The sequence below is a fragment of the Pseudopipra pipra genome, chromosome 8, assembly GCF_036250125.1.
Source record: "Pseudopipra pipra isolate bDixPip1 chromosome 8, bDixPip1.hap1, whole genome shotgun sequence".
Taxonomy (NCBI): domain Eukaryota; kingdom Metazoa; phylum Chordata; class Aves; order Passeriformes; family Pipridae; genus Pseudopipra; species Pseudopipra pipra.
The window spans coordinates 18,065,099-18,085,790 of NC_087556.1; the positions used below are offsets into that span (position 1 = coordinate 18,065,099).

A 20,692-nucleotide genomic window follows, 5' to 3' on the forward strand; every position below is an offset into this window, starting at 1 on the left:
TACACCCACTATTTGTGGGCTTCAAAATGTCTTACCTATGTGTCTTTCAGTGATGAAGATTTCAATTTGCAATTTTTATTCTCACAGAGTACTTAAAAGAAATTTGGGACTTAACTGTGTGCATACGTGTACAGAAATTTATGTGCGCAATATGATATCTTGCACTCCTATACTTATAACCCAAAGTCACATCAGCAATAAGTGATTGACTGACTGACATTGGCCAGTTCTGATTTGGCTACTTAGAGGTAAAAGAGAATATCTTTAGGATAACAAGCCATCAGTTCTGTGTGCCCGTTTCTCAGGTGATATTAGTTATCTTTGCCCTTTAGTAGCAAGGTCAAGAAATAAGGCAATATGTGATTAACAAAGGATATGTACATACATAACCACAAAGAACAACAAAGAACCGTGAACAAACATGAACAATGAAGATTCACAAAGAAGATTACCTACCTTGTCAAAAAGGCCACATTCACAGATAAGCTGTTCTCGGGCTTTGGTATTGATGGCTATTGTGAACCGCATATGTGGCACCAAGAGCTGTGAAATGGGACAAACAATGAAAGAAGGCAAATTCTCAGATTGAATTCAACAGCAACCAGATGTAAAGGTTGAAGTCCTGGAGGTCTTGGTAGTTTAGCTGTACCTTGCCTTGTAGGGCAGCCAGTTAAACTATTTTAGCAGAACTATCACCAGAACTTCCTTTTGGTTTGTCAACCTGATGTGATAACCACCCTAGCCCACATACATCCCTTCATGCAAGAACCAACCTTGAAGAGGGGATGTACAGCAGGCAGCTGCCGGAACATAGCTATGCTGAACACCTCTGAGACTAAGTGTGTCCGTAAGAGGTGGGTCACTGTCTGATGGACGTGGAAATCAGATGAGCGGACCCAAATTTTAGCCAGCAGCCAATCGTATGTGGCATCTGAAGGAAGGAATATGGGATTGTCTGGCCCAGGCTTTTGACCAAGCTGAAAGATACAAAGAACATGAAATCCCAAGTACTTCATGTTTAAAATGAGACAACAAGCAATGTGTCCCTTTAGAGACACTGACAGAAGGCCCACCTGGATTGCAATAGGTACAATTTTATTCTCCAGATTCTTATACAGCAGACAGATGGGTGCAGCCAAGTACTGTATTGTGCATGGGTCTGTTTTATTGGCATCCACACCATCAAGGACCTCATAGTCCACAATGAAAATGTTTCCTTGCTGTGGGGGAAAAAAAAAAAAAAAGGAAGCATGATGTGTTTTAATGGTGTGCGAGCAGCAAGGCTTGGAACAAAGAAATGAGAAGTTGAGAAGTCTTGACTTCTGCCTGGTGGTTACAAGCTACCACTGGCCTGGCCTTGCCCTTGCTCATAGTGGCTCAGGGATGATGCCATTGAGACATCAAGTACTATTTCACAAACTGACTGACTTGTGTCTGCAGAGTCTTTCAGCAAAGAGCATCTATGTGTTTGGCACTCATGCAGTGACACTCAGATGTAAACAAGTTTCACGCTGCCAGTTGAAGAGAACCCTGTGCTCACTGTACAAACAAAAGCGAGGCACCACCCTTGTCAAACTTTCTTCGGCATGTTAGTTCAACTCAGCAGGTGACAATAGGGGTAAGACCTGGTCTTGGTAAGATCCTACCAGGAAAGAAAGAGACACTTTTTCCCCCTGAGGCATTCAGTCAATCCCTAACCTTTTAGAGGAAACCACTGAAAAAGGACCCTTCACTTCCTGGTTACAGCTCTTCCACTGGACCTGCAGAAAGGCATGGCCTGCAGCTCCAGGACAGCAGGAGAAAACAGTCAACAGAAGTGCTGTCAGTCTGCAGAGACAAACGGCTTTGCCATGACCAACCAGAAAGCCTGAAGAGAGATGTGGCTGAAGCAGTTAGAACAGAGTTTGGAGGTTAGAGAATACGAGAAGGAACGGGTGCAGTCCAGCCTGATCCAGAGCTGTACCTTCACTTCCTCTTCCAGCGTCAGGTTCCTCTCCAGACTGCATTCTACCATATCCATAGTCACAGGCAGCTTCTTGGGTATCTCTGTGCATCTCTGTATCAGCACAGGATTACATCCATTCAGGAACTGGTAGCCAAACATAAAATCTTCCTTCCAGTGCTGCATCACATATTCTAAAGGAAAAACAAACCTGGAGCATCAACATTTGCACTGCATCAATATCCTACTGGAGGACTCCTCCTTTCCCCCTCACTTTTTTGTTATACTGCACTCCAACTTTGACTACAGAAAGCAACAGAAAAGGATTCAAAAGGTGATGCAGAATTTTAAGAAAAATCACTTAAGTTAAATGGAAAAGTTAATCTTTGCTTCTCACTTTAAGAAAAAATAAATTGATAATAATTTGTTTCTCCATGTACAGAATCAATGAGGAGCAAAATATTCCAATTCTATGAAAAATACTCTCTTCATCTGCAAATGACCTTCTCAGGTCTTCCATTATATTTTTAAATCTCACTCTTCAAATTCACAAGGTATATGCAGTACAGAGGGATAAGTCCAAAAACAGATGGCACAGGTAGGAGAAGGGCAATACACAACAAGGTGTGTAGGGGAAGAACCAGCAGTGGCTAGAGCAGTTCTCTTACCTGGAGTTGGGTGAGGGATATCTGGGGATGGGTTTGGATTTGGCTTTCACTTAGTAAAACTCCTCATTCATTATTTTGCTTGTTTAAATTTTTTCCCTCTATTTACTTTTCAATTGCTAATATAAACCCAGATTAACGTATCAGTAAAATTCTAGTCTGGGGTATTTCATCTCTTTACTATTACATATGTAGTACAAATGGATATTTTCCATAGTTGCAGTGTTCTGTTTCATAATGTCATGTCACCACTTCAGTGATGACTGATAGCCATCAGTTTACAAGTTCAGAGTCAGAAAAAACATGATTATGTGAAAAATGCCATTGGTGTCTTCAGGGAAAAAATTAAGCTAGTAAAGTTTTCCACTATTGTCTATTTTCAGACAAGGCAGAACTTTTTCTGAAAGCAGTTTATTTTTCTAAAGAGGGTAAAAAGGTGAAAAATATAGGCCCAAAGGAATGCAGTGATAATTAAAACAAAAAAGTCTCAAAACCCAGAATGCTCTCTAACAAAGCATAAAAACATTAAGTTTACATGAAGTGACATTTACATTATCTCTGTCAATTGCATAATGAGTCTGAAGCTGTATCTGAAGTTTACACCAAGCAAAAAATAATTCATCACCTTAGATAGAAACTGCATGACTGAAAAATGCCTTGAACCACCTTCTCCATTATCCCTGTTTCTGCCAAGTCTTGCAAAAAAGGCAAATTCAGAATTGTATTAACATAACTGATACTGACACTTAATGTTTAAATGTCACAGAATTGGAGCTTTCCTCGTGGGTATGGAAATGTTATCAATGAAATTAATTGCAGATCACATCTAATTCTTGTGTTAAAAGTATTTCAGGAAGCAATCTTATTAAATGTAACAAATTGCTGTAATTAGTTTTTAATAGCTTTGCCACCTCGTGTGCTTGGTTTTATACCCTTGACCACATAATTACTCTTATTTGCATGAACTGATCCTTAGGTAGCCTGAAGAAAGGTAAAACTTCAGAGCAGGAGGGAAAAGATTTTCCTTTGCAGAGTATGAGCAGCCTATTCACACACATTTGAGGAGTCACACACTAACCAATTTATAGTAGCTGTGCATTTATTATATCCAGTAACACAATCCAATAAAGTAACCATGGGTTAGAGCAGAAGGTTGGGCCTGGCTCACAAATCCAAAGCTCCCCAGCCCTGCTCTACACAAATGTCACCATGAACTTCAAAACCCGTGACCCTCTGCAATTCTTTTTACTGGGTTTTCAAGTAACTGCCAAGATTTTCGTATTGAAAAGGGCTAAAGAAAAGCAGTAGTTTATCTTTTATATGTTAATACTACATCAATGGAGTTTTTAACAGTAGGAAAGACACTGAAAAAACTGAACACCCCTGAAACCAAAAGTGAAACTCACACTCTGAGACAGGGATTTTTGTCTTCTAGTAAGAAGATGTGAGTATGAAATGGCAAGCACAAGCAAGATATTTAATGAAATATGCATAGCTAATTCTGACATATTTTTGACAAGAGACATTTTGGATAAATGCCACAAGCTTTTTCAGCTCAAGCTCACACTAATTTCCAGTAATAACCACAGTTCCTCAGAGTGTGGTCTGATGACTCACTCTGGCTCAGCAGGACGAGGTGAATGAGTTACAGTTCCCACATCATTCTCAGCATTTTGCAACCCATCCCCAGATCCGCTGGCCTAACAGCATGGGCCTTCATATTTGAGTTTTGTCAAAATAATCCCTGTGGGGAAAAATATACCCCTGGAAAGCATTTGAGCTGCCCCATGTCACTGACACAGATGGCCCACAAGAACCAAGAAGGAAGCTACAGGTCTTATGACAGCAGAATCAAGGCAGTAGCAGCATCCCTGTGTTGGAACAGGGTCGAGAAGCTGGGACTTTTAGCAGCAATGCAACTGAGCACATGGCTGGGATACTAGGCAACAGTCTTTGATCTTGTCTGTCAGAGGCAAGAGGGGTCACCTTCACACTTGCCCTTAGCAGAGAACAGTATCAGACTTGCCTTTTTGGAGATTTTCCATGTATTTAGATGGCTGAAGCGGGACATGCACAATCAAACTTTCAAAGATGCCTTAACAGCTAATATGATCTGAAAAGCACCCCCACTAAGCTATCTCTAGGTTTAGATGCAAAATACTTAATAAAATATATCCTATGGGACTTGTACATACTTGAAAATACATTTCTAAAACACAAAAGGGACTATGATGCCCAACTGGATTGACCTCCAGTTTAGCTCAGGACAGAAAAGGTCTCTGAGCAATTACTAGTAATTTTAGTTCCTTGTGAGATCATATCTTTGTTTTTCAGTCTTGAGGGTTGATGATCTGCAGTCTGAGATTACAGTTTACTTACTGGAGAGCAGAGAGCAGGTCAGCCACTTCCATCCTGATCAGATATGTACAAGACAACTAATTAATCATTCTATGAGGCAAACATGAGCAAAGGCTGATAAACCCACCAGAGATTGTGTTGCTGATTCTGACAAAGATCCTCTCAAAATCTGCAAAATCACTCCAGGAGGACTGGAACATGTGCATGAACCGGTTGATATAAAGATTCTCCATCCTAAATATAAACCAAAATGAAACATATCTGAAAAAAATGATCTTCAGTGTCCCCAATATCCTTCCCCATTCTTTTCCACCCTTTTATATATCTAAACAGAATAAATTTTTAGCAATGGAATATGGGATTCGTCACCCTACAGAATTAAATTTACAGGCTGTACCTTTACACACAAGCCTGAAAGGCATATCAAGGGCTCAGCTCTTGCTATTGCACTTACAGAACTCTGTTCTAGAGTTGTTCTTGGCAGCCTACAACAGTAGTGCTTTAGGACCTATGTCATATAAAAACTATAGTCAGAAAAACCAGTGCTTCACATGTTGTCAGTAGTTAGCATCAGCTGAGACTGCTGATTATTAACACCAATTCAGAAAGGGATATGGTAACACAAAGAGACTGAGTGATGTGCAGAACAAGTGAATTCAGAACAAACACAGCCCAGGATCAGTCAGCCACTATTCCTAAACAGCTACTGTAAGTCTCTATGTGATCAAGGCCAGACTGGATCCGTACAGTGTGAGACTTGAGCTTTTGAGAGCTTTCTATTTACTTGAGCTGCTGGTTAAACTTGGCCCTTAAACCTCAGAAACCAAATCACTTGGTTGCAGACATCACATGAACACAGCGGGCTGGGAACCAGATATATCTCATTTAAAGTGCAAATTCAGCAAAACATTTTGTCTACACCACAGCTGAGCAAGTCCCCTTTATATGAGATGACAAGTCCTAAATTATTACATAAATGCTAAACTGTTGTTATTAAATAGAAATCCTTTACTTTGACCAAAAAGCAAATAATGAATTTGAAAAAGAAAGCTGGTTTCCCACTAACACTTCAAATGCACACACAGCGCACAAAGATACACAGGGCAGATAACAGAGTAAAGAAAGGTCACAGTGTTGCAGGAAATTCTCCCAAACAGAATCTGAGGGAGGAAGAATCCCAGAAGGGTGGATTTATCATCACTAAACTTATAAAAAGTCTTGGATTAGAAGTGGCTCAAGAGGACCAAAAGTCTGGAGAAACAGCAAGTGGTAATCTGGAGGAGGGCTCTAGACCAGCATGACCATAACCCCCACAAAGGAGCTGCTTCTGCACTAAGCCCAGATGGGGTACGTGTAGAATGGGCTGTTTCTGCTGCTGCAGATGGCAGTCAAGGTTAAGAGGTGTCTGGAGGCATGCTAGGAAGGAAAACTCACACAACTGTCTAGGCTAGAACAGGACATGACTTCTCCAGAGGTCTCTTGTAACTACTGGGCAGGACTTTCTAGATAGGGACTAGGTATCTGAATCACAGATGACCTTCCAGAGGAAGTATGACCATCACCAGAAGTTTAAATTATTTTAAAAAACAAAACTTGGTAGCTTGAGAAGAGTTATTTGAGACTGTCTTATTTTAGAGTTTCCACTAAAGGTCCTGTAGAGCCTCTGCCCTGCTTCAGAACCAGACTAGGATTAGAAAACACTTGACACATGAACTGATATGTACTGCTCCTCTCCTGTTCGTCTTAACTGAGGGTACTGATCAAACCAAGCAGTAGGCACAGCACCTGGGATCTAGTCACAAATCTGCTGTGGTTTGACCTGCTGAATGCCAGGCACACATTCATTCTCAGGTGTTTCAAAGATTTCTTCCAAAAAGAGAAAGCTTTTCACATTTCCTATCTTGGAACAAACTTCTGAAGAACTCAGAAAATAAAACTTGCTTTCCCCAAGAAATCAAGTATTTCTTGGATATGGCACATACTAGAAAACAGAGCAAGTTAAAAATGGCAGAGTTTCTTGCAGAACTTAATCTGCCCAAATGCAACACTGGTCCAAAATAGGAACACAAGCCTGTATTTCTGGCACAGAATCGAGCCTGAGAGTTTCCATTTGCTAGATATTATAGGTCATGTCAGCACTGGACACCTTCAGAATTATCTCCACCTACACACAATTAATTCTGTAAACTTACAGAGTTATCCACTGCCAATAGCACCTAAAGATCCAACCTTGCAACAGCATAAAGAATATCTGAGACATATCTCCCCCCCTCTAAGTTCATTTTTGCAGTCCAAGTAAAAGGGCATTCCCCTCCCCTCTTCCACTACTCCCTATGTCTCACATAACTCTCATAGCTGTCACATTTTTCCTTAAATGTGCTACTTGCCCACTGCTACACCTTGCAACTCTACACCTTCCTTTGGATTTCCAAACACACCTCCCTGTCTTCCCTCCTACTGCACTCAAACTGAAGGCAGAACCTGTGCTTTCCCCCATGTATCTCTACTCCATTCCTGTAGATAGTTGCTCCAAGCTCCCAGTGTATATCAGGGTAGCTAGATAAGGGCTATCAAACTCATTCTTTGAAGATTTTCACAGATCACTCAACCAAAATCATAGGTGATTTTTCAACAAATGTGCCAGACAAAAAGCATTGCTATTCCTTGGAAAAATCTCTTTTGTGTCACACCAGTTATCCAGAATGGCTGGCTATCTGCAATACAGTTTCAGGTTCCTCCTTCATGGGGAGGACCCCTTACAGCCAATGACAAAGACAGATGTCCCTGCACTCTGCTGAATTGCTTCCAAGTTTCACTTGGCTGCAACTCAGGATCTCTGTCAACATGCCACAGCCTGGCAAGATAGGATTGCTGGAAGGGGAATGTAGCCTCCATGTGTCCTAATGGCAAACCTCTCATCTCTGGCATTCAGATGCTGTTGCTCCTGTATTACTCAGATCTTCTATATGAGCTGGGAAACAGCTGGCTAACAGTGCACTGGCTAACACTATGCTAGAATCAACTGCTCTTGGAAAACACAGGACCTGGAGAAGTCTGGAATAACATGCCATTGCCAGGGCAAAAAAAGATCTCAATGATCTTGCATGGGGTTTTGCATATTTTCACACCTTTCACCTCTTGCTTAGAAACTCTTCTTGGTTTTGCCACAGGTTTATTTACAGAAGCACAACCCAATAACTACAATGGAATTTTCCCTTTTTCAGGATGGCCTCACCCCTGTGTCTGTTTCATGATGAACAGGCTGTACTGTTGTTCCACTTGATTGAATCTCAGAGCACTTCACAAATATGCATGGGGTCTTCTCTGGTATTGCATTAAAAAGGTACAAAAGCACACACTCTCTGGCCTGTTCTGTCATTTTCCTAGCATCCTAGTTGGCAGGAGACAGAAAGCTAGAGACCCTAACTCTTCAAAGCTATTCATTTGCCTTATTCCAATTAGCTCTGAAAGACTGAGGTTCACCTAGTCATATGTGCTACAGAAACACACCCATCACCCTGTTCACACCTGCTGGACATTCATTCTGCTAAAAAAAAAAAAAAAAACAAAAACTGTTGAGGTTACAAAGCATCATTCTATTGTGAAAAACAGATCCTAGTGTGGTGAAGAGAGGAGGGAGGAAGAAATCTACAGCAGAGCTAAAACAGACAGAAAAAAACATTTGCTCTTTAAGGCTTCCGATATTCCAAATTAGAAAACAAGCATGTAGGTTTCTTGGAACAAGCCATGGGATTTGACTCTGTTGGTAGTGGAATTCAACTGCATAAATGCAACACCCAGAATGCTCTGACATGTAAACACCAGTCTTGTCTCATGTCAGACTATCCCACCACCTAATATCTGAGACACTGTGATGTGACCTGGGCATTTGAGACAGCACAGAAGGAAACTTACAGGTCAGAGAGGTCCTATTTGCCTCATTGACCCTGTAATATTCCAGAGCTCTGCAGGATTGATTATTCAGGTTCAACCAATGGCCATCCAATGTTTTTCTCAATTACATAACATGTGCAAGCTGGTGGACAGAGACTTTGTTGTCCCAAGCAGAAAACACTCAGATGAACTGATGAACTGCTCAGCAGGATGTCAAGGGTGCATTGATAGCATCTTCTTTGCGTATTATGTGACTGAAAGGTTTGATTATCACCAACAGTCAGATGAGAGAGAAGTATCTCCAGGGGGAAAAGCTGAGAACTAAGTCAAAAGCCCAAGGTCTGAGGGGCCTATAGTCCTTCTGCTTTTCACCAATGCCTCCTCCATCCACCTACAGCCAAAACCATGTCTAACAAGAATCCAGAGGCCCACTGTGAAAAGCTTAAATATTGATAATTAAAAAATAAAATAAAATAAAAAATCCATTCAATTCTTTCCTACTTTGATTGAGCAATGATCCAGCTGGGAGAAAGGAATCCAGTTTTGAGATTCAATGAAACCTAAAATGTGATCAGATCCTTATCCTGCCCCAAAAGAGATTCTGAAAAACTCCTGAAGTTCCACAAACACTTACGCTTTAGTGTAGTTCAGAATGAAGTCAATTCCCTTTTCATTGTCAAACTGGATGTCACGAGGCAGTTCACTGTGAGAATGGGCATCGATGCTCAGGGGAAAGCCAGGATGCCACTCCTTCCAGCTGAGAAAACAGAAGAGGTTTGATCAACCATATAACCTTACCAGCATGAGAGCTGTGTCTTTCCTTTACCTACTCTGCTTCTGTGACTCGCCCCTATAAAGGAAATTTTTGGCAGACTCAGGCCAAAAATAGTGACTTACATCACATCAATACCTACCAGTACCCTACAGAATCCTCAAGCACTGCTTGGCCATCTACCTTCACAAAGCTTGAAGTAACTTATATCTGCAGTATTTCTAAACACTTGTCACCTTTGATTGAAACTGGCATTAGCTCCAAATGCATTGGGAGGGGAGGGGACAGAGAGACAGACAGGTGTCCAATGCACACTCATTCTTGGGGCTGCATTTTTGCAGAACTGAGATCCGGCAGCTAAAATACTCAGACATGTATTTAGATTCCTTCAAAAGGCACTCTCCAGGAGACTCAGATATCCTTGATTCAATTCCTCAACCTCCTAATGGTCATGGCACACATTCTCTGCTCCATTTTTATTTCAAAACAGCAGAAAGTGAACTGTAAAGAACAGTGTTTCAGTGGTATTTCCAAATTGCCTGCCACACACAGACTGCATTGTGTGTTATCAGTTATGCATCTGAATTGTAAATAGCTATTTCCCTGAAATTACAAATGATTTTGCCTTCCTTCTTGCATACATAAATAAAATTTTGTGTCACACTTCTTTTCGAAACATATTTTTCTCTGCTCTATTTCCTCCAATTTGTAAGTTAGAGCCTTTCTTATTCAAATGATATCAACACCACATGGACCAAGCCTCAATCCATCAATTCTGAGTGGACCCTCTACCCTGATCCTTATTCTCATGATAAGGAGATGCAACTGCAAGAAACTTTTGTTATTTTAACAGAATATGTTTCTTGCACAAGAAAATGTCTAATGCCTTCTGGAGTTACTAGTTTATAAAAGACAGCATTTTCTCATTGTGACACTGATTAGGAAAAAATACCTATGACAGTATTAGGGTGGGTATCACAACTGTGTTCTGTTAGCACATTCCAGTCCACTCAAACAGGGACAGATTTTACACTGCACCCCAATGCAGGAAACAACTATAAGTAGCTTGCTGCAGCAGCCAAAAAGCTCCAGTCAGAGCTGACATGTTCACATCATGTTCCAAAACTGTAGTACTGCTCGTAACAGGCAAATGAAATATGCTTCCAAATCTTCCTTGAAAGCACAACTGTGTGCCAGAGGGCCCACAATTAGGCTGTATCACTGAATTTCCACTTAAGCCTTCCAGACAGCCTTATCTGAGATTCAAGTACCTTGTAATGTCCCTTGCACTAGGATGATCATCACTTAGAGTGAATTCCACCTAAGTAAAAACCAGATATGGCCAACATGGTAACTTATGCTTTCTCTTATCCAGGAGTTGAGTAATTAGAGCCATATGATAATCTGAACATACTCTCCCAAACTCTGAGCTGATGAGAACAGATCCTGGACCATCTGGGGAGCAGCAGGAAACTCACCGGTACATTTTCTGACGGGACTCAAGCTCTTTGCGTCTGTGCTGCTTCAGAATCTGAGTCTTGTCATCTCGGGGTAGCTTTGCTGTGAAACAGGGAAAAGAGACAGGGTTATGAGGTTTCCCCACCACCACTGCCCAGGTGTTGAGAAGGACAGCAGAGTTTTCAAACCTTCAAACTTTTGATCTATATCTTTAAAAAGTTTCGTGGAAAGTGCTTTCATGATCCAATTTAGTACTTTGAGTAGAGACACAGGTCCTTAATAGAATCTGTGGAAGGAGATAAGCTCCTAAGTTGGTGCCTCCAAGGGGCAATTAGCTCAAGCTAGGAACATCTGTCTCAACTGTATATAAAACCTGGATTCCTAGTGTAGACACTTGCTGTATGTATCTAGTGTTAAATGGTCTGAAGAGGGTCATGGGAATTAATTTTACAGTTCAGTATCTAAGGGAATTTTCATCAATAAGAGAAACTACAATATTGTTCCAGCTCATCTTCTCTGCTAAAAGACCTCTCCAGGAAACATCACTGAACCTCCCTCCTGAGAGACAGCTGTGCTCTCCCCATCAGCGTGGGGCAATAATCCCATCTTCCTGCCATGAGAACAGAAAGAAAAAACAAAGAGGCTTTATTTCCAGATATTTTGCTCTTCTGACCATGAATTCAACATACCACTAAACACAGAGACTTCCTTAGTGATCAGAGAAAGGGCAAGCTATGAGACTCACTTTGCATACACAAATGAGAGGGCAGATAAAACCAGCAGAAGTTTCATGACAACAGTGGTTTGAGGCTGGAAATATCAGAGATAACACAGCTGATAACATATATGGCTAATGGTTTCCAGCTGATAGTGTTTAAGTTACCAAGAGGGTTTTACTTGCTCTTGTCCTTGACCTCACCATACTCTGAAAGCCAAGCAAAGCTGTCTTCCATGGAAGTGTTACAGTTGTTATAAACCAAATTATGAAAAATTGGAAGTCCTTCTGGAGACCAAAAATAAACAGATACATAGTTGTAATTATAGGACAAAAGGCTTCAAATACAAAATTCCTCAGCCAGGAGTAGCCAAAAACTTAAGGGCAAGATAAACATTTATTTTCTACTACCTCATAACTTGTTTCAGCTGTTTTCAAGCACTCATGCTGCAGACCACCACAGCAGCCAACCTACCCCAGGTAGCACAGAGGGGAACAAGCAAACATAAATATCTGCCCCAACCCTGACCACAGCAAGTAGGTAGTCAGAGACAGTTAAAATGCTTTCCTCAGTTGGTCACCAGTACTTGCAGCAGTCATATCCATCACTCTGCCTTGTCCTGGACTTGACAGCATGCAAAGAGGACTGAAAAGTAAGCTGCTGTTTCAAGTCAGTCCTTGCATCTGCTGACCAGTCTTACTTTGGGATTTTATTTCACTCTTATGTAAACAAGACGATTCACAGGCAATTAATCATGGGCCTCTTGGGACCTTAGCATGAAACAACCACAGAACACTAATTCTAATTAGATCAAAAGGGCTTCAGCAATGGGTATGTGGAGCAGACAAAAATTTGGCATTAGGGTCAGCCCTTGAATACAAAACCAGTGTAACCAGCTAGCATAAGGACTCTTCCTTGTATGTGCTTCCCAAAATATCCAACCCAACTGCCAGTGCCTACACCAACGAGCTGCTCAGGAAGTATTCCTAGTCAGTAGGGAACGTCCATTCTCTAGGATGCAGCAGGGGACTGGAAGTGCCTCTCCATATGAGAGAGACGATTAGGAGGTACATGGAAAAAGGGGAAGAAGAGAGAGAAGAATTCCAGATGTTCTGCAGGAAATCTGGTTTCTTATGGTTCTCACCTCTTCCATCTCGAAGGACAACCTCCTTTTCATCTGTAATCCAACGGTAACATGGGAACTCCAAATAGTCACCCACTGGTGTTTTAACAGTGACATACTTAAGGTACCAGTCATCCTGGTACCAGTACTTTCGTTTCTCAATTTTTATTAGTTGAATTTCTCCAAGGTCTTCTTCCACAGTCACATCATAGGAGTCAACCTGCAGAGCAGAATACAGTCAGTGATCTACTGCACATGCAGGAAGCATCACCAGCATTGCACAGGCACACCTGGTCTTTCCAGGTTCTGGTGGGTGAAAAAAGGAAGACCTACTATGTGGTTATCGCTCAACTCGTACATAATCAAACATAGCTGAAACTACTGATTGCAAGATGTCTTGACCATCCTTTGATCTAGCAGCTGGAATGCTGTACGTACTCAAGAACAGGAATGATGTGGAAGAGTGGACACAAAAAAGAGATAAGGATCACCAGTTAGAGTTTAAGTATTTAGACCATGTAGAAAAACAAAACTATAAATCTATCTTTTGATAATGATTAAAACACACATGTGGTATATAATCTGTACTCTGTGCATTAATAAACTGATTCAGCATCGAGTTTGCTGTCTCCGAGTCATACGCTGCCACACTATTATTGGACTGCAATGCAACAGAAAGATGAATAAAAGAACAAACAAAAACATACAAAACATTCCAGAATCGGAGAAACATTTTTGTATGCAGCCTAAAAATGGTATTACTCCTTGAAATGTTTGCAAGTCTGGGAAAAATATGCAGGCCATGAAACCATCCACTGTTCTCTCTTGGCAACAGCTGAAAGAGGTACTGCTAGAGCACATCTACTCATGCAATTGGAGTGGAAAGATGATAATGGGATTAAAACATTGGACAAGGAATCTAAAGACTTTTGTATGTTAGTTATATGTACTTCAGACTAAGAACAGTATCCAGATCACCTAGATCCCCTTTGTCTTTTGCTTCCTATCCTTCTTCAGTTCTCCATATTTAAAATGAGGACAATGGTACATTTTGGTTTTGTACAGCTAAGATTTGAACAATGATACATTTTATGTTTGTATGGCTCAGAAGTACAAGGGAATTTAAGTAGCTAACTGAAAACAAGGGTCAGAAGAACCCCATCTAGCTCTGGATGCGCTTCATTCTTTCACATAAAACAAGCCAGCATGTGGAAATGTGGTTTAGCTCCTTCTGGAGACGCCTGACTCCTGCAACACAGCGGGACCTCAGCCCAGAGCTGCACAGTAGCTAGTCTGTTTAGCCCTTTTCCATGCTAAGGGTCTCGTCACAGTCTTTGCTGGTACTGAGCTGGTACTGAAAACTATGGGGACCACCCACACCTGCTCCTTCGAAGGACTTCTCCCATGCCTGCTCCTGATCAGGGACAGGCCTGTGAAATCTTGAGTTAGTTGTCTTTCAGTGATCCAGGAGAGAAGCAGACCAGTCCCAGTGCTGCCCCTACACCAAGCTTTGCTGAGGTTTGGGGGCTGCAGCTCTGAAGCTTGTCAGGCTGAGGAAGTGAGTGCATACCACACTCTCCCTTTCTTGATGATGGCTCCAGCAGGGCTACAGAAGAAGTGGAAGCTACATGGTCAGGATATGATGCTGCACTTCTTCCCCACACTGAGCACTCCCACCCAGCACAACAGCTGTCGTGAATGCTGACCTAAGGGCCTTGCTAAATTGCCTGACATATTTAGGACAGTGACTACAGAGAGTACAGAATTGTTAGGGTTGGAAGAGATCTCCAGAGATCATCTAGTCCAACCCCCCTGCCAAGGCAGGGTCATCTAGAGCAGGTTACACAGGAACATATCTCTTACGAATGATAGTTCTGGTGTCATCTGAACTACTGGGCATTACCAGCACAGGAATAAATAAGTAATTGTTTCAAATATGACTGGTAAGACACCATGTGGTGCTAGGCAATTCAGGGGAACGGGAATCGATTCGCACTCTCCAGAAGTCTGAACAGCTCAGGATATATGGGAGCAGCCAAGTGCTCATCTTAACAAAGCTGAATTGGGTATGGCAATCATGGGAGCAGCAGTCAAAGACTACCTTGCTCAAGTGACCCTCCTAAGCTTCATGTGGTTACAATTAGAGACTTCATTCCCTTGTGGTCTGAGCTATATTTTCCCCACCATATTAAAGCAAAAGACATTGAACTCTTTCTTTTAAAAAGGAAGCCCATCGTGTCTTAAATAAAATTTTGCAGTTTATGTCAATAGCACACCCAGACACATCAGGTGGTAACAAACTGCCTCACAAACAGTACAGCAGTCCTTGGCAAGCTTGGGATGACAGCATCTGTCTGCCAGGATGTGAGCTGAGAGACGAAAATCAGAGAGTAGAGATCCCAAGCAACACATTATAATGATGCTTATCACTTTTCCTTGCATCTCCATAGCAGAAAAGCTACAGTTCTTTCTTTAAAGCAAATAAATAGAGTATTTTTAAACATTTTTTTAAAAAGTTTATGCTGCAGGCTCTTCAACCTTGCCATCCCATGCTGGAACAGCTAAAAAGATAATGTACAAAGATAAATTAATTCCCTTGATGATTCATGATTCTGAACCAGTGGTGGAGACTGAAAAATGCTGAGTGGCTTTTCTCAGAAATCACATTCATTGTGCCTTAACACAGAACTATCACTGTCACTGACTGCAGGAAATACCCCTGTACTCCTGGCTAAGTGAATGGAGATTCCTTCCTCCCACAATGCCACTTTGAAACACCACACCTCTCATCTTTGGCTTTCAGCTCACACCCAATATTCTCAGCTTCACGCTTGTGAACTGGCACAAAAAATTCTGGATGATGGCTGAAAAACACAGAGAGCATGCTCAGACTGATTCCCATTCTTCAATCTTCTTTCCAGAAACAGGCAGCACTTGAACCATTTCTATTCCATATTCATTTCCCTGCAACTCCTGGTCTTCTCAATAAAAACTGTCAATAAACTCTTTACCAGGCTCAGGTTTCGCACTTAGTCAGTACTTCTGCAATTTTGTACATCTTTCCAGGACCAGATGGCACTTTGCAGAAGAGTCCCTCGTCACAGGCTGTCATACCATGTTATCTCAACGTCAGTCACTTCCTGCTTGCGCACCTCTTTCTGCAATTACAACAAAAAATGAATTTTCTCCTTCCATTTTATCATGCTCTTGTTGCATTTGGCAGTCAGAAGCTGGAAGCCTTGCAGAGACACAGTCCAAACAAATCCACAAACACATGTGAATTATTACCCATTTGTGTTCATCTTTTTAAAGGGAATTCAAACATCTAAAGACCAATGCAATAACATACAGAAGCAAGTGATAAACTGCATCTGAATGAGATTTGCTTTTTATTCAGCTACTTGAGATTTTTATGCTCCATCTTCTCGCTCATTTCCAATTCTAGGGCTAATTGTATAAAGAGGAAGAATAAGGTGATCAAAACCGGTGTCTGGTTAGGGAAAATATACTGCAGTATTTTTAGCTCAAATCCATACAAAACCCCATTGCTGCCAGGTGATTAGCGTGGCACAGAAAGCCTGAAGTTAGTCTTATTTTCTCATTAACTCCTTGTTGCCCAAGATATCTTTCATTTTTTTAAATTCACCTCCTTTAAAGGTTCAGCTAAAGATTTCATTTTTTAAAATCCACATTTACAGATATATATTTCTAGATTTCTTATAATGTCATACTTATATGTACCTACACATAAGATTTAAATTAAAGAGCAATGGGAATCAAATCCAAAGAGTTGATAGAAATATCCCACTGACAGCCAATCTTTAGAAGAAACTCATTCCTCTGATAACAATCTACTTGCCAATATTACAAGGGCCTTGAAATAGTTACTGTTGATGTAATGTAAAACGGACATGTAATTAACCTAAATGCTCCCGAAAGTTTTTAGTCTTTTTATGACCAACACAATTCCAATTTTAATGGCACTTCTGAAAGGCAGGGCTCCCTCCTGGTATCTCACACAGCTTCTGCTCCTCCAAGCCAGCAATGCCACAGGCTCACCTGAGATGACAATTTTGCTAATGCAGCAAAGGTGTGCCAGGTTAGAGACAGCATACAAAGTCCATGTAAGAACTGACAGTTGGTTGCTCAAGGTTTCTATGACATTTGTTGTACGAGGTCTCTTGTTAAAACACCAAGATGACTGCACAGTGAGCCAGAGATGCTACGAGTTTTTATACAGTTTGAATTCAGAGTGAGAGAACAGAATTAATTAAGGCTATGAAGACTATTGGACTGTCTAACCTCCTGTAGCATCCTGTTCAAGCAACTTAATCTCACACGAAACCTAAATTCTCCTTTTGAGGAGAAATTCCTGACTACCATTATATTGGAAAAAGGACGGCACAGACATCCCCTCTTTCTATAAGCAAAAACTTTTAAGTAGAAGGAACCGCATTTCTCTTCTGGAAATACTTGTGAATATTTCTTTCAACAAAAGCAAAAAGCAGATGAAGGGAGAACAGGAAGAAAGGAGAGACCTGAGTAACACCATAACACTTGCTTTGAAATTACTCATCAACAAAGAAATTTACTCAAAAGACACAGAGTAAAGAAAAGCAGCCATGACTTTCAACTGCGTCCAGTACTTGAAGTAAGTCAGACAAAAACTACAACTGAGCTAATCTTGTGCAAATCCCTTCAGGTTTTTCCACATACTTTTCCCTCAATCAACATTTAGCATGCAAATCTCCTACTCAGAACTGACCCAAGCCCACCCTCATCATATCTAGTAATATACACAATTTGCAATAATTCAAATGAAGACATTACCAGGACAATGGAACTACAGAGCCTGGCCCCACATTTAGAAGAAAACTTGGAAAGCAGACAAAGCCTTACAAAATAATATGGCACAATTCAAGTCATCTGCTAAAAAGTGCATTTGGTTTTGCAAATGTATTAACAAGTGAATCTCTTGGCAGAAGAGAAAATTATAGAGATGTTGTTGAAAGAAGCTCTAAAGGCGGAACTGCGAAAACAGTGGCTACATTTTGCAAACCAACAAACCTCAAAGTCTTCTGGGCTGCTTCAGGTTTTTGTTGTTTGTTTTTTTGTTGTTTTTGGGTTTTTTGGGTTTGGGGTTTTTTTGTGTGATTTTGGGGGGTGGTTGGGGGGTGGGTTTGTTTGTTTGTTTGGTTTTGTTTTTTTGGTTTTTAGTGGTTTTTTTTTTTGGTTCCATATTGGTATTTTTCTTTTCTTTCCTTTTTTTCTTGCACAACATATTAGTAAGACTCACAGTGTTCTGCACACAATGTGACCTGAACAGGTGCCTGGAGAAACACATTGCGCTCCTGAAGAAAACATCTTCAAACTCAAAACTTAGCACATCGTACTGCAAGTGTTCCATGAGCCAGACACTTTATGGAACGCAGAGTTATTCTCATTGTCCACAAAAAATACGTGCTGAAAAAACCGACTGCATATTTGCTGCTACTAAGACCCCCAAACCTCTGTTCATTGCTCCCTCACCCAGCAGGATGTACCTCTGCTCCTACTGGACCTGGTCCCACTGCAGCTCAAGAACTGCTGATGGACATATACTGAATGCTCACACCATGTCATTTCCTAGTCCAGTCGGATGCTCAGAGGCTCTCCATCACAGCCATGTCTCAAAGACAGTGAAACCCTCTTTTGTAGCCCAGGAATAAGAGCAAACTGAAACCCTGGTGGTTGTCTCCTCAGCCAGGCAGGGCTCAGCCCTCTTGGGAGAGCACACTAACCCTATGTTTGCAGGACAGTCTGAGGTCTCCTTCAACCTCTCTTGCTAATGTTGTTCAGCTTTGCTTAAAGTATGTGACTATTCACCAGATAAGAGAGAAAGAACGACTGGATGTCCATATGGGAGATTCAGGTAACAAGGGTCTGAACTAATGAATGTTTATCATGAAAGAAAATTAACTTTAATAGCAGCAGTTGGTAAATATCTAGGGACCATAGCTACACATGCCATCAACATCTACTCAAAATGCTGACTTCTGGTAACCATATCTGCAATGTCTAACACAGAAGAGACCAGGTACTTAGGCTGTGAACTCCATGGTTGAAAAAAACATACCTAAAGCAAAGCAGCATCACGACAGCTAAGACTCACTTGCACATGCAGAGGTAGGTCTTACTTCCAAAGTGACTTATGAATACTTCTTTAAAACTTTCAAAGCTGCTTAAATGTCACCAGATCTTCTGGAAACTGTGAATTAGGTTTCCAAATGAAATACACATTTTGGGAGGGGGGAAAAAAGGCTTGAGTCTGTTATTTCCACAGTGGACAATAGGCAAATAAATGCCATTCTAAACCAGTGCTTACAGCATAAGCAATTACATATGGATAGTCCTAATACTGTGATAAGACCACAGAGAGGACAGGGCACAACACATATCAGAAATCTAGGTTAGGAAGAAGAGCAAAACTGATAGCCCAGTCACAATTTCATTCTCACATTTACACGTTCAAGCTGGTTTTCAACTTTCACTGAGTTGCCCTACACATTTCCCTTGGCAGGCATTGTAACTCCCACTGAAAGTTCTTACCTCTTTAATTTCTTGGAGGTAGTAGGGTTCTGACTACTAGTAAATATGGATTCTAAACACCTATCAAGAGGAAGCACCCACATTTTTTTAAGTATTTGTAAAGAAAGAACGAGGAGATCTGAAAGCCCATTGTAAGCAAGGACCAAAGGGCTCTATCTTTCCCTACGACTGAATGACCACAGCCAGGGCTACCACCTAGGGCAGGGATGCGGATGACGGGCGGCCGGGAATGTCAGCAGGCATCTCAGTCCCGGTGTCCCACTTCAGAGCACCGGCACGCGGGGACAAGAGTTTAAAGAAAGCCCAGCCCTGCTCGGGTCCGGCCCGAGGCACCTCGGGGGGACAAACGCGTTGTCTCGTCCGCGGGGCAGCCCCCGGGGAAGGGACTCACCGCGCCGCGCTCGAAGTCGTTGTAGAAGGGCTTGTCCAGGAGGTGCCTCTCGCTGCAGCCCGACGTGCCCTGCAGGGTCAGGTACACGTAGTCGTCCGTGCCCGCGAACCACTGGCTGCCCGTGGCCACCGTGACCGTGTAGGACGGCATGGTCCCCCCGGCTCGGCTCGGCTCTGCAGGGCCCCACCGACCCGACCGGCGCTGCTGAGCCGCGATCCTGCCCGAGCCCCGACCCTGCCCAGCGCCGCCGCCTCCTCCGCCACCGCACGGCGCGGCTCGGGCTGCCCGCCCCTTCCCCAGCCACCGGCACACCTCCCCGTCCTGCACAGCCCTCCCGGCACCCCCATCACACCTCCCCGTCCTGCACAGCCCTCCCGGCACCCCCATCACACCTCCCCGTCCTGCACAGCCCTCCCGGCACCCCCATCACACCTCCCCGTCCCTGCATAGCCCTCCTGGTACACCTCCCCGTCTCTGCTCAGCCCTCCCGGCACCCCTCCCCATCCCTGTAGAGCCCTCCCAGCAGTCCGCCCCGGCACTCCCGGGCAGCCTGTGCTGCACTGTGCCCCTGCCCCGGCATAGCTGCCCCGCACCCTGCACTGTGCGCCAATGCTGGTACAGCTGCCCCGTATCGTGCACTCCAGCCCTGCCCCTCACCCTGTACTCAACCCTCTCAGTTCACTTGTCCTCCCACTGAGCACCAGCTCCACGCCAACAGGCTTTACACAGCTCTCCAAGCTGTACTTTTAAAAACCTTCCACAATCGCACAATCCAACACAGCGTC

General features: G+C 42.5%; 1 protein-coding gene across 2 annotated transcripts in view; it reads right to left on the reverse strand.

Annotated features, from left to right (window-relative positions):
- ALOX5 (arachidonate 5-lipoxygenase) overlaps window positions 1-20,163 on the reverse strand; it is a 31,887-nt gene extending 11,724 nt beyond the window's left edge. The window contains exons 1-9 of one of the 2 annotated variants that reach the window (XR_010432291.1): window positions 19,908-20,163; window positions 12,950-13,148; window positions 11,110-11,191; window positions 9,494-9,616; window positions 5,093-5,199; window positions 1,964-2,136; window positions 1,074-1,220; window positions 774-977; window positions 457-543 (exon numbers count right to left, since the gene is read on the reverse strand). Coding sequence is in view for 1 of the 2 variants with exons in the window: in XM_064662761.1 (XP_064518831.1) it covers window positions 457-543; window positions 774-977; window positions 1,074-1,220; window positions 1,964-2,136; window positions 5,093-5,199; window positions 9,494-9,616; window positions 11,110-11,191; window positions 12,950-13,148; window positions 19,908-20,057 (1,272 nt within the window). In the remaining variant the exon portion in view is untranslated. The remainder of the gene's footprint in view (window positions 1-456; window positions 544-773; window positions 978-1,073; window positions 1,221-1,963; window positions 2,137-5,092; window positions 5,200-9,493; window positions 9,617-11,109; window positions 11,192-12,949; window positions 13,149-19,907) is intronic. The other variant, XM_064662761.1, reaches the window with a different exon arrangement.
- Between the last annotated feature and the right edge of the window lie 529 nt (window positions 20,164-20,692).